This window comes from Neofelis nebulosa, chromosome 2, assembly GCF_028018385.1.
Source record: "Neofelis nebulosa isolate mNeoNeb1 chromosome 2, mNeoNeb1.pri, whole genome shotgun sequence".
Taxonomy (NCBI): domain Eukaryota; kingdom Metazoa; phylum Chordata; class Mammalia; order Carnivora; family Felidae; genus Neofelis; species Neofelis nebulosa.
This window is the reverse complement of record NC_080783.1, coordinates 200747871-200763734: the sequence shown is the minus strand read 5'-3', so window position 1 is coordinate 200763734 and position 15864 is coordinate 200747871. Positions and strand designations below refer to the sequence as shown.

The 15864-nt window shown below is 41.6% G+C and overlaps 1 protein-coding gene across 1 annotated transcript in view; it reads left to right on the top strand.

Annotated features, from left to right (window-relative positions):
- Nucleotides 1–1438: 1438 nt before the first annotated feature.
- YTHDF2 (YTH N6-methyladenosine RNA binding protein F2) overlaps nucleotides 1439–15864 on the top strand; it is a 34926-nt gene continuing 20500 nt past the window's right edge. Inside the window, exons 1-4 of the mRNA XM_058718367.1 lie at nucleotides 1439–1776; nucleotides 2284–2308; nucleotides 2947–3026; nucleotides 6007–7593. Coding sequence (XP_058574350.1) covers nucleotides 1750–1776; nucleotides 2284–2308; nucleotides 2947–3026; nucleotides 6007–7593 — 1719 coding nt within the window. The 5' untranslated portion in view covers nucleotides 1439–1749. The remainder of the gene's footprint in view (nucleotides 1777–2283; nucleotides 2309–2946; nucleotides 3027–6006; nucleotides 7594–15864) is intronic.

The following is a 15864-nucleotide window of genomic DNA, read 5'->3' as shown; positions in this document are numbered from 1 at the left end:
TTCAAGTATAGGCAACTGCTTACAATTTATACAAAAGTCTGGGCTATGAGGTTAACTGGCTGAATATCTCAAAAAAGAAAAAAAAAAAGGATTACTAGGTTTCTCTTATTTCCTTGGTGGGATCTATGCTCTGAGACTTGACATTTTATGGTTTCTGTCAGAAGTCCATCACATATTGATGCCTGGCCTTATTCATTCCAACCATAAATGTGATGGTGTGCAGAAAAAATGCTTTGAGCACTTTGAGCAAAATTATAATGCAAAATCCAAGGTGCTGTGTTATCATTTATTTTACTACTGAGTCCACCAAAGCCTCCTATTTCCAGAGAGTGGATGGTATCAAGTTGACACGGAATAGTGCATTATTTATCTGTTTACTACTATTTGCAATAACAAAAGCTATTAGGAGATGGGTGCCCTAGGATCAAATATCCCTACATGAATTAGGTTTGCTGCTGATTACAAATGTCTTTGCCCATATTTTGGATCTCCTCTGGATTATGATTCCTGAAAACAGGATTTCTTTTGAGGGTGGAAGTACACTATTGTGTTTCTCTTAGTGTCAGATACACATGATTATTTAATAGCTTTGTGACCTTGGGCACATTACTTAACCTCTCTGTTTCTCCAGTTGTAAAACAGACTGACAACTATTTTGAAGCTGCTGCTAGCTTTTAAATGTTTTAAAGAACCTATCAACAATACGTAACCTACAGCAGGTATTCAGTTAGAATTAATCTCCCTCCTTTCCTAGAGTAAGGACATTCTCTCATGGAAGTCCATAGTTTTATAGATTCTCTGGACTTGTTGAACATACATGGAAAATTTTGTGTAGATGAGTGAGGTCTGCTTTTCCTGAAAATAAAGCCACTCTTTAACAGAGTATCCTGGCAGGCCAATGACTTCCCTAAAAAAGAGCTGTAGATGATCTCTGCAATGCCAAATATCCTTTGCAGGGGACCAGATTTTTTGTGGATGTTTTAGTCTTTGGGCACTCTTTTTGAAGTCCAACAGAGGAGGATAATCAGGTCCCTGGTGGTAGTGGTGGCGGCGTGTCTTTCTCTGGGCAGGGCCCCCATTAAGTTTCCCTGGGGGCTGTGACCCCTCTCAGGGTTCCCTCCCACATGAGGGTGGGGTGCCATTTGCAGCTGGGAGGCTGGTTTATTTTGAGGTCTCTGGCGCTCCGGGGGTCGCTTTTTGAGAAAACAGGCTTTTGTGGGTTTTCTCAAGCTAAAAACTACTCTATCCAGGTGTTAGTCAAAACCTCGCGGCACGACCCTGGCCGCCCCCACCTTCCTACAGGCCCCAATCCTGAGGCGGTGGAGGCGGGGAGGCCGCACTCGCCGCTTCCGCTCCTCCAGACCACCAGGGGGCGCTGCACCCCCGCCTCTTCCTTCCCGGGGTGCTTCGCGCCGGGCCCCTTCCGCGTGGGTGAGTGAATGTGAGAGTCAGCGTCGCGCCGCGCGCGCCGTTCGCCTCCGCCGCTCGGCGCCCTTATTTCGGCTGCGAGGGGCGGGCGCGCGCGTAAAGGCATAGAGACGGGCGTTGGGTTCTCGGGCTAGAGCGTCGCCGAGTCGGAGCCGGAGCCCGAGCCGCGCGCTGTGTCTCCCCTGCGTCCGCCGAGGCCCCCGAGTGTCAGGGACAAAAGCCGCCGCCGCGCCGCCTGCTCCCGTCGCCAGGGCTCATCCGCCGCTGCCGCCGCCCTGACGAGAGTCCACAGCTGTCGCCACCCGTGAGGATCCGAGAGCCATGTCGGCCAGCAGCCTCTTGGAGCAGGTACAGGCCCGGCCCGCATGCCTCGGCCATTGTGTGAGGCGAGAGGTAGTCCGACTAGGCCCGGGCCCGCCGCCCCCGGTCGGGCCGAGCAGAGGCGGCGCCTCTCGCGGGCCGGGTTTCGGGCCTCTCAGGCCGGCCGCACCCAGCGCCTCGCCCTCAGCCCGTACTCCCCGCTTCTCCCGCTTCTCCCTGGGCCTCGGAGCCCACCGGCCGCGCCGCCTTCGCTCTTCTCAGCAGGCCTCTTTTCTTCCTTGTTTCCTTCCCCTTCCTTGAAGCCCTAGTCTGCTCGCGTTGTTTCTGGCGCGTCCCCCGCTTTCTCTCCGCGGGCCCCGCCGGCCTGCGCTTTTCCCCGCCTCCCGTTTTCAGCCTCCCCCTCACCACCATTCTTGACGCCTCCCCTCAGGCCTGCTCCTTTATTCCCTTCTCGGGCCCGGCTTTAATTTGTCTTTTCTTTTCCATTTCTTCCTCGGACGACTTGCTGCTCGGCGACGTTTCCTTCGCCCGCAGAGACCAAAAGGTCAAGGAAACAAAGGTGAGCCCAGCTCTGCCGGTAGCCCTGGGCTGGGGGGTGGGGGTGGGGGGGTGGGGGGTAGGGGTTGGTGGGGGGGTGGGGGGTAGGGGTTGGGGGGGGGACGCTGAGCAGTGGGGGCGGGGTCTCCGGGAGGCGCCCCAGGGAGAGGACCTTTCGGAAGCCGCTTAGTTCGCAGGTGCCTCACACTTAAGTATTTGACCCTTTCGGTGTGTTCTTGCAGCTGGCGAACAGCTTCTCAGTGAACAAGGAGTAATTCATTAAGGGTGGGGGTGGATTCGGTTTTGAAATGTCCCAGGTCCTTAGTTTCCTGTAGGTCTTAGAAGGCCTTTGTTTTTCATCCTCGTGGATCACACTCTGGAAGTACTCACATGTGGTGGGGGAGGGGAAGCGGGAGGGAATTGAAATCTAGAGGAGCCAATAAAATGACCTTTTTAGATCAACTTGCTCTGGGTGGAGGGAGACATTTTCATTGATTATTATTGCTCAGCAGTCACTCTCGTCTTTATCCGTTTGAAATTCACACTTACTTGCTCTGTTTAGTAAGGTTTTTCTCTGGTTAGAATATATTTGACTAATTTGGGAGGTAGGTGGTACGACTAAGACATTCCTGTAATTTACTTGAATTTTTTTCCCTTTAGTACAAAATGGATCTGTACATCAAAAGGATGGATTAAATGATGATGATTTTGAACCTTACTTGAGTCCACAGGCAAGGCCCGTGAGTAGTTAACCATTTACATGCCTGATCAAAGGGTGTAGTAAACCATATTCTTTCTCTGCCCTATTAGTAAATCTGATTTTCAGGGGTTGGCTTTCTTAATACCACTCAATGTGTTGTAAGAAGAGTTATTACAAATGTTGCAGACAGTGTTAAGATTCTCATTTCTGTTGCCAGCAAACATTCTGAGATGAGACTGACTGATAACACTTCACGGTATACTGACAGCACTGTTAGTAGTTCTCTTTACCAAAAATGTAACAGTGGAAAACTGAAGAATACTTTCCAGTTTAAATATTCTGACTTTTTACCCCCAAAACCTTTTTCTTTTAGGAAAACTGGATTCATATGTGATGGGAAAAACTAATGTAAAATCACCTGAACTTTATTCAGTGCTGCAGAACTGGTCTCTTCCCTTTCATCTGGTCACTAGTTAGTGGGTTCTTAGATTATCCTAACTTTTAGACTTAGGTATTCGTTTTTCAAGTTGAAATGTATCTGTAGAGATCAACTTTGTACACCGCTGGTTTCTCGCTTATGGGAGCTATAGGATTTCTAAAATGGAGTTAAAGGAAGATAAAACACTTTGGCACACACAAATGAAGATCGAGAATGATTAAGGTTTTTGACATGTTATCTGTCTTCTGATGTTTTAGATGTAATCTGTTTTTATGTCTTCTAGCTCCATGTAAGTTCATACATTGACAAGACTTGTGCATATAGAAACTGCTTTGATTTGTCAGTTCTTTTAAATTAATATTTTGGGTTGTAGCTAATGTTTATAAATCCACAGATTAATAAGCCAAAAGGAAAACTGACAGCAACCCATCTAAAATACCCTAAAAGATGAAAAAGCTTATGGGGCATTTAACAGATGCTGTACGATAGATGCAAGTCTTGAGTAACTTGAGATATTGGTGCATGCCCGTATTTGGGCCTAATTCTTACATAAAACTTTTAGATCTCTTATGTAAAATTTTCTGCATTGAGAGTGTAGAAACCACTTAAGCAAGGGATTGGGAAAAGTTTTCAGAAATCAACCAGTTAATCAGGAAAAATGGGAAAGGAAGTAGAGGAATGAACTATTAATAGATTCCTGCTATTGAAGTAGTTTCCTTACATAATCATTATAACAGGGAGAGTGGGAGCATTTGGAAACATAATTCTAGGTAGTTCTTGTGAAATAATGTGTAGTTCAGATTTTTGAGCTCAGGGACATGTGGGAACCTGTCAGTTCAGGTGTAGGCATTCAGCTATATAATGGCATAACCTGTGATATTAAGTGCATGCTTTTTATTTCTCAAGTAAGCTAAAGCTTAAATGTCTTAAAACAATTTTGGGGAGGAGGGGAATAGAAATCATAGTTAAATAGATGGATAACCTGAGAATCTTTGTCCTTTGTAGTTAATCGTCAAGAGTAATTCATCTGCTTTTTAACCATTATTCATCGCCTTAATGTTGGAATAATCCTTCAGGCTTAATCCATTGGTTATAGACTGCATTTCTTACTCATAATGGATTTGAGTCTGTTAAATTTTAATACTGTCTTCAAGAAAAATAGACTTCTCTTAAACTTGAGGGTATGTGTGAAAAGGCTTAGCTTCCTTTCCTTTTTTTTTTTTTTTTTTTTAAGGAAAATTTTGACAGAGAAAATCATCATTTTATCAGGCTGCATTAGTCGAAACATTTAATTTTAAAGAGATACGTTTGGCTAGGAGAAGTACTTTTGGCTTTGGGAATAGAAACTTAAGGCCTAACATAGTTATGGTCATCCAAGTCTCTTGAGAGTAAAATTTTCTATTCACTAGTTAATGGATTCTTATGTACCAGAGCTATTATTTTAATTCTAGTGTAGTTAACATACAGTGTTATATTAGTATCAGGTATATAATACAGTGGTTCGACAATTTTATAAATTTCTCCGTGCTCATCAAGATAAGTGTACTCTTGTACTAGAGTTATTTTCAAGTTAGGGTAAAGTACTCTATTTTGAATTGAGCTGTATGTATATTTACAGAGACCAATTTTTTGTATCTCCAGCTTCTCACAGGACTATTCTGTGAATTCTAGCATTTATAGAAAAGTTAAGATACTGTTCATAAACTAAAGTAAGATCAAGAATGATGTCTTTACAGTGTAATCTGTCTTCCAGTGTGGAGACTAGTTGAATATAAGTTTATATTTCTGGGAAATTCTTTAGGATAATTCTTTTTTTTTAAAGAGTCGAACTTTACCATGTTTTTGGAATTCTGTTTTTAATGGAAAAGTTAGGTGTGCATTTGAGCTTACAGCCAATAATTTTATAGGTGAAGTACAACAGGTAGCAAGGTTTTTCTAGTTTTAAACTCTGGAATCCATTGTACATTTTCTTTCCAGGTTATAATTAAATAGTGCCATTTGTTGATGTTCCCAAATGGTTTGCCAAGAGGCTGGCAATGTAAACTAGGTGTAATGAAGCTTGGATTATGGTTGAGGAATGGCAACACAGATTTTTGGGATAGAACTTGTAATTTCCAGTTCTTTTTGTGTTGTTTTATCTATTGTATGGTTTTGATAGAAAACTCTTAGGAACACTCCTGATGTGTCAAAATTCCCACTCCTGAAATCCAGAGATAACGGGTTTTAGTAGAAGCATCATCTCAACAGTTCTGTAGAACTGTTATTAATACTGTCGTTAATACTGTTGATGAGATGCTGGGTTTTCCCTTCACTGAATGATAGTGCTTAAGTTAAGGTCCACATCACTGTATGTCACTTTAACTTGAAGTGTTTAAACATTTCACTTGTTAAACCAGAATCTCTTACAGTGTAAAAATTCCAGCAAGTTTGTGGGAAGAGACCACCTGAGGTGGTCATTTGCTTTTTTAGTTGAATTTGAGTTGTGTGAATAATTGGAAGAGGAAATGTCTTGATTGTTGTTTTATTAATTTTTGTGTTTAGTTGTGATTTGCCTGTTTGTTTTGTTTTTTTCCTTCCACAGAATAATGCATACACTGCCATGTCAGATTCCTACTTACCCAGTTACTACAGTCCCTCCATTGGCTTCTCCTATTCATTGGGTGAAGCTGCTTGGTCTACTGGGGGTGATACAGCCATGCCCTATCTAACTTCTTATGGACAGCTGAGCAACGGAGAGCCTCACTTCCTACCAGATGCAATGTTTGGACAACCAGGAGCCCTAGGTAGCACTCCATTTCTTGGTCAACATGGTTTTAATTTCTTTCCCAGTGGGATTGACTTCTCAGCTTGGGGAAATAACAGTTCTCAGGGACAGTCTACTCAAAGCTCTGGATATAGTAGCAATTATGCTTATGCACCTAGCTCCTTAGGTGGAGCCATGATTGATGGACAGTCAGCTTTTGCCAGTGAGACCCTCAATAAGGCTCCTGGCATGAATACTATAGACCAAGGGATGGCAGCGCTGAAGTTGGGTAGCACAGAAGTTGCAAGCAATGTTCCAAAAGTTGTAGGCTCTGCAGTTGGTAGTGGGTCCATTACTGGTAACATCGTGGCTTCCAATAGTTTGCCTCCAGCTACTATTGCTCCTCCAAAACCAGCGTCTTGGGCTGATATTGCTAGCAAGCCTGCGAAACAGCAGCCTAAGTTGAAGACCAAGAATGGCATTGCAGGGTCAAGTCTTCCACCACCCCCAATAAAGCATAACATGGATATTGGAACTTGGGATAACAAGGGTCCTGTGGCAAAAGCCCCCTCACAGGCTTTGGTTCAGAATTTAGGTCAACAGCCAACCCAGGGGTCTCCCCAGCCTGTAGGTCAGCAGGCTAACAATAGCCCACCAGTGGCTCAGGCATCAGTTGGGCAACAGACACAGCCATTGCCCCCACCTCCACCTCAGCCTGCCCAGCTCTCAGTCCAGCAACAAGCAACTCAGCCAACCCGCTGGGTAGCACCTCGGAACCGTGGCAGTGGGTTCGGTCATAATGGGGTGGATGGTAATGGAGTAGGACCGTCTCAGGCTGGATCTGGATCTACTCCTTCAGAACCTCACCCAGTGTTGGAGAAGCTGCGGTCTATTAATAACTATAACCCCAAGGATTTTGACTGGAATCTGAAACATGGCCGGGTTTTCATCATTAAGAGCTACTCTGAGGACGATATCCACCGTTCCATTAAGTATAATATCTGGTGCAGCACAGAGCACGGTAACAAGAGACTGGATGCCGCTTATCGCTCCATGAACGGGAAAGGCCCCGTTTACTTACTTTTCAGTGTCAACGGCAGTGGACACTTCTGTGGCGTTGCAGAAATGAAATCTGCTGTGGACTACAACACATGTGCAGGTGTGTGGTCCCAGGACAAATGGAAGGGTCGTTTTGACGTCAGGTGGATTTTTGTGAAGGACGTTCCCAATAGCCAACTGCGACACATTCGCCTAGAGAACAACGAGAATAAACCAGTGACCAACTCCAGGGACACTCAGGAAGTGCCTCTGGAAAAGGCTAAGCAGGTGTTGAAAATCATAGCCAGCTACAAGCACACCACTTCGATTTTTGATGACTTCTCACACTATGAGAAACGCCAAGAGGAAGAAGAAAGTGTTAAAAAGGTAACCGGTTTACCATTATTAAGACTTTTAGAGAAGGAAAAATGTACAAGAGGGAACAGGAGAGTTATTATACTGAATGGTTAATAAAAGCTCTGTAAGTAACAAGCGTATCACTTAACAGTTCAAGCCTTTGTGGAAGTATAATTGGTGTTACTGTTTGACTTAGTGTATAGAAATGTGGGCTTAAATTAACGGAAAGCAGAAACTGTAGAGAAACTGAATTTAAATGATGCAAAAGAGGTGAATAAGGCCAAAAGAAATGCAGAGAGCATAATTGAAGTGATAGAACCATGGAAATGAAAGTAGGAAAAGATTGAGGCTGTAATATGGCAGAGAAAAGGTAAAAGTTATGTTGTAATTAACTTTTGGCCTAACTTGGGTACAGTGGTCAAATCAGAGTTAGTGTGTCACCAGCCCTGACATCACTTTCTGCTTGCCTTTGACAATTGGCAGTATTAGTGTATTTTTCAGAACTTTCTTCCTTATTCCTATCCTTCGTGTTCTACTTTATTGTTTTTTCCCAAACCTTTTTCCCATTGGAAAAGTAATGTTTATTATATAAAAGTTCAAAAACATGATTAGAAAAAGCTGGTCTTCTGCTCTTAAAATTCTCCTGTATTCCTGAGGAGTAACCTTCTCTTGTTCCTCTGTAACAAGTGAGTCTTGGGCAGAATCATGGAGAATAGGTCCAAACTAAAATGTTGGAATTTACTGGAAAGTGTTGGTAATGCTTGGTCTGTGTGTTTTGAGTGAATGTAAACTTTAAGACGGTAGAGAATGATAAAGTACTGGTTGGGGCAGAGCATACGTTATCTAGGATTTAGACATATTTAAATGTTGGAAGTAGGTGAAAAGATTATTGTGGGTAAAGAGAAGGTTCTTTTTCAAGATTATTAATGATTGGGAGAATTCTTTTTTTTTTTTTTCTTTTTTTTTTTATTTATTTTTGGGACAGAGAGAGACAGAGCCTGAACGGGGGAGGGGCGGAGAGAGAGGGAGACACAGAATGGGAAACAGGCTCCAGGCTCCAGGCTCCGAGCCATCAGCCCAGAGCCATCAGCCCAGAGCCATCAGCCCAGAGCCCGACGCGGGGCTCGAACTCACGGACCGCGAGATCGTGACCTGGCTGAAGTCGGACGCTTAACCGACTGCGCCACCCAGGCGCCCCAATGATTGGGAGAATTCTAAGTGGTCAGGTTTAAATGTAAAATAAAACCTAATAAACTTATGTAATATATTTTTCTTATGTTTGTGATGAACTCCTAGGGATTTTATATATTTGATCTAGGATCTGAGGTACTTGTTATATCTCTGTAAAAACTTTTGAGCACTGGGAGGATGGCTCTTTGGTTAGATTCTCCTTCTCCATAACACCTAAGAATCAGGGGCATGGTTGTTCAACTGAAGTAGGATGGTTGCCATTCTAGTGTGTGCAGTTGAATAAAAAAATGGAGATATGCTTGTCAGTGATGCTAAAAGTATTGGGGATACAGAACCACATTACTGAAAAGTTGCCTGTCAGAAAAAAAAAACACTCCTTTTTTTGTCCTTTAAATTCTCTTCCCTTCCCCAAACTTTAACAGTGTAACTTAAAACCTTCCCTCATCTTGTAGAAAGATAGTTTACTGATTAGTTTTGCTAGGGCATGTGAAAGGCTCAAAAGATGTTTTAACTGACTTCTGAATCTAGAGGAACAAGGAAGGGAGGCCTTTTAAGCATCATGTATTGACACAGCAGATTATTATTGTTTGTGAGGGCCATTCAGGTGCTTAGTTTAACCACTCAAAACATGCATAGTATCAATCCCGTATTATAAATCTGCTTGCATGTATCTGCACGTTCTGTCTACATCTTGTGATTAAAAATAGGAAGGCAGGGGCACCTACATGGCTCAGTCGGTTAAGTGTCCAACTTCAGGTCGGGATATGATCTCACGGTTTGTGAGAGAGCCCCACATCAGGCTCTCCACTGTCAGCAGAGAGCCGGCTTCAGATCCTCTGTCCCCCTTGCGCTCTGCCCCTCCCCCACTCATGTGTATGCGCTCTCTCAAAAAAAAAATATATTTTAAAAAGTAGGAAAGCAAAGATTTCAATGTTTTCAGGAATGTACAGCATAGATAATAAGATCAACCTGTAGGTGTTAGAACTAGTGGAGAAGCTTGGGTTTAAAAATGAAGTAGCAGGGGTGCCTGGGTGACCCCAGTCAGTTGAGCATCTGACTCAAGTCATGATCTTGAGGATTGTGGGGGTGGTGTTGAGCCCCAGGTCAGGCTCTGCACTGATCGTGTGGAGCCTGCTTGGCATTCTCTCTCTCCCTCTCTTTGCCCCTCTCCTTGCTTGCACATGCTTTTTCTTTCTTAAAATAAACATTAAAAAAAAAAAAATGAAGTAGCAAATTTAAGGGCTGTTAATTTATGTAAACTTTCAATCAGGTTTGTATTTGTATTAAATTCACTTGAGTGGTTCAGTGAATAATAATTGAACTTCATAAGGAGGTGTAAGATTCACAAATTGGAATTGACCAGTGTTGGGATGTTTTCACAGTGAGTAATAATAATCAAGGTTTAGCGTCTTTGTTTAGCCGATTAATGGATCAGTCTTAAAGCTATTCCATAAAGACTTTTGATGAATGAGTATACTAATTGTTCTCAGGTTAGTGAACAAACCACCAAAAGTAAAAACAAACAAAAAAAAGCTTCGATTATACTTGCGTGAGATTACTTTTTAGTTTACCTTTTGTGAGAAGAGATTGCTGGGGTTTCAGGAAGGTCCCTATGATTGCTTCTAAACCCAGTTACCATTTTAGTCAGTATTGCCTTCTCTTGCCCGCTGTTATCCTTAACATCCTTACATAACTGACTCTAAAGCCAGTCTTTATTAGGCTTCCAATACAAAACAAGTTTCATGAGAGTGAAACTGATAGCTCATTGAGGCAGTAGACTCCTTTAGTTAGGGTGTTTGTATGTGCACCTTTGTGTTATTTACAAGATTGCAAAAAATTGTGCCAGATGGGCATGGTAACTCAATAAGTAGAGAAATACTTAAGCTTCATCCTGAAGATGATGTCACAGCTATTCTAAAGTTCCATGATTGGGCATGTATCTTGGCAGAACACACTGAAGCAGAACTATAGCCATTTTTGCCTAGTATTACTGACTTGTTCTGTTCCATGATCTACTTCAGTAGTATCATAGAAACTTCAAGCATTGGATCTATGGCTTGAAACTTGAGCAGCTTTTAGTGACATTTTCCATGTGTTGTTTATTTTGTATACTTCAGATACTATTTCTTAACCTGCTTTCTGCAATTATTTAGAACTTTTCCTTAATTGTTAAATATTCTTCTGTGACATCACTTTTGATGGCTTCATAATATTCTATCATAGATTTATTATAATTTTCCAATCCTTAATTGTTAGGTTTGTCAGCGTCTTTATATTTTTTTCCAGCTGAAATAACACTGCAGTGAACATCCATGATATAAATACTGATTTACACTTGTCCTTTAGTGTTATTGTTGGGTCAAAGGGTGTATGCTCTTGAAGGTCTTGGCTGTGCTGTATATTGCCATATGGGGCTTTTTCTTTTTGAAAATTTTGAAAGAATCACTGTCAAAAGAAGACAGTGAGTTAACTTCTTTATTTCAACTTTAGAATAGTCTGGCATAAAGGGAGAGTTACTCCTTGCATAAGCGATAATGTTTTTTTATAAGCTTCATAATAGTTTAATATTTGTCTTGTATGTCTAGTCTTTCAACTGTAGGTAAAAGTAGGAAGAGTAGAGGGGAACAAGGACTGCATAATTTTCTTAAAGCCTAGCCCCTGGGGTGCCTAGGTGGCTCAGTCTGTTAAGCGTCTGACTCTTGACTTCAGCTCAGGTCATAATCTCACAGTTCTTGAGTTCAAGCCCAGTATCAAGCTCTGTGCTGATAGCACGGAGCCTGCTTGGGATTCTCTGTCTTCGTTTTGTCTCAAAAATAAATAAACTTAAAAAAAAAAAAAAAGTTTTAAAGCCTGGCCTCGTGTTAGATTTAATCAGGCACTTGGGTAAATGATTTTTCTGAATAATTGGAAAGCTAATGGGAGAGAAATAGATCTAGAGAAGATGTGATTATAGTGACAATGGCTCAAGGTATGTATTTTTAAAAATTTCGTTGTTATTAAATAAAAATAGCAGGATTTCTTAAATACTTCTAGAGTTATTCCTATTTTCAAGCAGAAGACCTAAAAATAGTGACTTGGAATGTGTTTGGATATATTTAAGATTCATTATGCTGCTTAAGAATTGAGATGAAGCTATTTGCCTTTTCTTTGAACAATTTTTTACTCTGTGCTAGATATTACTGAGAAAGCAGGAGTGTGTTGTCAGGGAGCCTTATACTCATGACAGGTAACTGTACAAAACAGTATTTTTCCCAAGATATGCACAGAATGCCAATTTGGAAGCTTGACGATTGTCTAACCCAGCCTGGGGTATATAGGTGGATTGGTCCCAGAAGAATCCTGGAAGAGGTGACTTTTGAGCTGAGCCTTCAAAGATGTATAGAAGGTTGCCAGAGAGGTTTGGGGAAGAATGAACACAGATTCAGGACAGCTCACGTCTATGACACTGTATAGATAATAACTTGGAACAAGAAGTCCTGTACAGTCCAAGAGCTAGTCTAATTGGTATTTGTGGAGTGGGTTTCCCTACAATGGAAGTTTGTTGGAGATGAGGAGAAGGAAGTTGAATGAAATGTTTATGCAGTTAGTTTGATATAGAAGGAACTTACTGAGTCAGGTACAAAGTTGGCTTAAATTCTAGAGTTTAAAAGAAAGAATAAGACCTAATTTGAATCAGAAACTCATTGATGTTACTTTTTTCTTAAGTTTTTATTTTAATTCCAGTTCATGTACAGTGTTGTATTAGTTTCAGGTGTACAGCATAGTGATGCAACAATTCCATATACCAGCCCATGCTCTCCTTGATGTTAGCTTTGCATGGAAGGCAATGGGGAGCTTGTAGAAGTAAAAGTGAACGAGTGTATGGTAATAGATGCCATTACTAAATACTAGCAGCTTACTTTTTCCAGTGATGTGTTTCATACACATTATCGTATTTCTCATCAGATGCCTTAGTGTGCTTAGAAGAGATGATTTGGAAGGGGAATATGATAAGTGTAATCAAATACTTTTAAGACCAGTAGGTTTAGGGGTGCCTGGCTCAGTTGGTAGAGCATGTGACTCCTCATCTTAGGGTCATGAGTTCAAGGCTTATGTTGCTTACTTAAACAAACAAACAGACAAACAAAATCCCACAACAACTTTGTAGGTTTATTCTCCAAGCCAGAAAACAGCACCAGAACCAATGGATGGAGGTTATGGGAAGAGTTTTGTAAATAAAAGGGAGAACTTTCTAAAAATGGAGTTCTTAGTCACAAGAGGGTTTCAAGAAGGGACCAAAAGAACTTTAATTAGATACATTGTAAAGAAAGTTTATATGTGGAATAGTCTAACCAGATAAACCCAGGGTAAGGTTAGCCAGCCCAAGATAACATGTGAAATTCACGGAGAGGAATTGATGCTCCTAAACAGGTCTTTTTAGGAAGGTTATTTCTGTTCTATAATTTTTGACCTAAATATTTATTACTTACAAAAAGAATAAAGGTCTTAAGGCTAGAAGGACATGAATGACAGAAAAGATTGGTAGATTTCCAGTAAATCTTAGCACAGATAAGGTATGTGGATGGTTATCTTTTAATATAGTTACTGTATTAGTATTAATGAAAAAGTTATCTAAAACAATACTAAAGGTTTATTTTTTATAAACTTTTTTTAATGTTTATTTTTTTTATTAAAAATTTTTTTTTATGTTTCATTTTGAGAGAGAGAGAGAGAGACCGCACGAACAGGGGAGGGGCAGGGAGAGAGGGGGAGACAGAATCTGAAGCAGGCTCCAGGCTCTGAGCTGTTAGCACAGAGCCCAGCGCGGGATGAGAACTCATGAACCACGAGATCATGACCTGAGCTGAGGTTTGACACTTAACTTACTGACCTATCCAGGCGCCCCTAATGTTTGTTTTTTAGAGAGAGTGAGGGAGGGGCAGAGAGAAAGAGGGAGGCAGCATCAGAAGCATGCTCTGCACTGTCAGCAGAGCCCGATGCAGGGCTTAAACCCATGAACCACGGTGAGATGACTTGAGCCTGACGCAGACACTTAATCGATTGAACCGCCCAGGCACTCCAGGACTTTTTTTTTTTTTTTTTAAGTTTTTGGGTTTTTTTAGTGTTCATATGTGTGTGTGAGGGGGAGGGGCAGTCAGAGAGGGAGAGGGAATCTTAAAGAGGCTCCACGCCCAGAATGGAAAACATGGGGCTCGATCTCACCACCATGAACCGAAATCAAGAGTGGGACACTTAACCGACAGAGCCACCCAGGTGCCCTTAAAACATACTAAAGCCTTTTTTTTCTTTTTTTTGAATTTTAAGTTTATTTTTACTTTTTTGAGAGAGAGTGTGTATGTGCTGGGGAGGAGCAGAGAGAAAGGGAGTGAGAGAATCCTAATCAGGCCTCACACACAGTGCAGAGCCCCAAGTGGGGCTCGAACCCACAACCGTGAAATCATGACCTAAGCTGAAATCAAGAATCGGACGCTTAGCCTACTGAGTCACCCAGGCGCCCACATACTGAAGACTTACTAAAAAAATATAGAAGTGATTATTTAAGAGACATGTTTCTTTCTTTTTTTTTTTTTTAATATTATTTTTTGAAGGGTGCAAGCAGGGGAGGGGCAGAGAGAGGGAGACAGAAGTGGGCTCTGTGCTGACAGGCCGACAGCAGCGAGCCTGATGTGGGGCTCAAACCTGTGAACCATGAGATCATGACCTGAGCTGAAGTTGGTCGCTCAACCAACTGAGCCACCCAGATGCTCCTGTTTCCTTTTTCTTAAAAGTAGTTTTCCTGTGGTGTTGGTGCAAGTAATGCTTGTCTTTATAAGGAAGTTTTTTTTTTTTTTTTCTTTGTGGCCATCTTTTTCCTCCCTAATTCTTTGATTTGGGCATTTAATCCCTTGGGAAATATTTGAAGCAAGCAACCTTGGCTCCATATTCTTTTCTTTTTATTTTTTTAAAAAATTTTTTTAAAGTTATTTTTTTAAGTAATCTCTGCACCCCACATGGGACTCAGATTCATGACCCCAAGATCAAGAGTCATGTGCTCCACCTACTGAGCCAGCCAGGAACCCTGCTCCATTTTTAACTTTATTTTATTATTATTTATTTAAATGTTTATTTTTGTGAGAGAGAGCACGCGCGCGTGCACAAGTGGGGGAGGGACAAAGGGAAAGAGAGGCACTGAATCAGAAACAGGCTCCATGCTCTGAGCTATCTGTCAGCACAGAGCCCGCCATGGGACTTGAACTCCTGAACCCAAGAGGTCTTGCGTGACCTGAGCTGAAGTCATATGCTTAACCGACTGAGCCACCCAGGCGCCCCTCCATTTTTAACTTTAGAAAAAAATTTAAAATATGTAAGTAAAACTTGTGACATAAAAGAAAGAAAATATCACTTTAGCCAAATATGTTTTCGTATTAAATAAATATGAATAAATACCCATGGTGTATTGGTCCTTTCCATTTAGTATTTCCCTGCTCCACCACTGGCTTAAATCGCCTCTTCAGATGCCAGGCACCCTGTTTTAATGGGGTAGCAAACCTGAACTTTTTGTACAATTCTGAGGCCATTTATGTCTACTTCTGTTTTGCAGATAAGTTTATCGGTCTTTGCCGAAAGGGTTGAAGAAATTCTGTTTGTGTTACTCATCACCTTCCTTACTTTGTGGATAGATAAAATGCCTTTCCGCAGCTTTCTTAAAGGAGCACTAGAAGAGAATAGATGACACTGAATTTGGATCTCTTTGAGCAAATATTTGTGTTAATTGATAAACAAGGCACCATCTTTGCTTTAGGACCAGACAGTGTTGTTAGGAGGACAACAGAATGGGTAAAATATGGGATATTAGCTATAGTAGAGGAATGAAAAAATAGCTTTCTGAAGAGAGTGATAAATGAGGGAAATTAAAGAAGGCTTCATAGAGAAAATAACTTTTTTAGATAGAGCATGATAGAGTATGAGTGGGGGAGTGGGGCATAGGAGGAGAGAATCTCAAGCAGCTCCATGCCCAGTGCAGAACTCAACGTGGGGCTTTATCTCACAAATGTGAGATCATGACTTGAGCCGAAATCAAGAGTTGGATGCTTAACTGAGCCACCTAGGTGTTTGGAAATAGCATTTGAA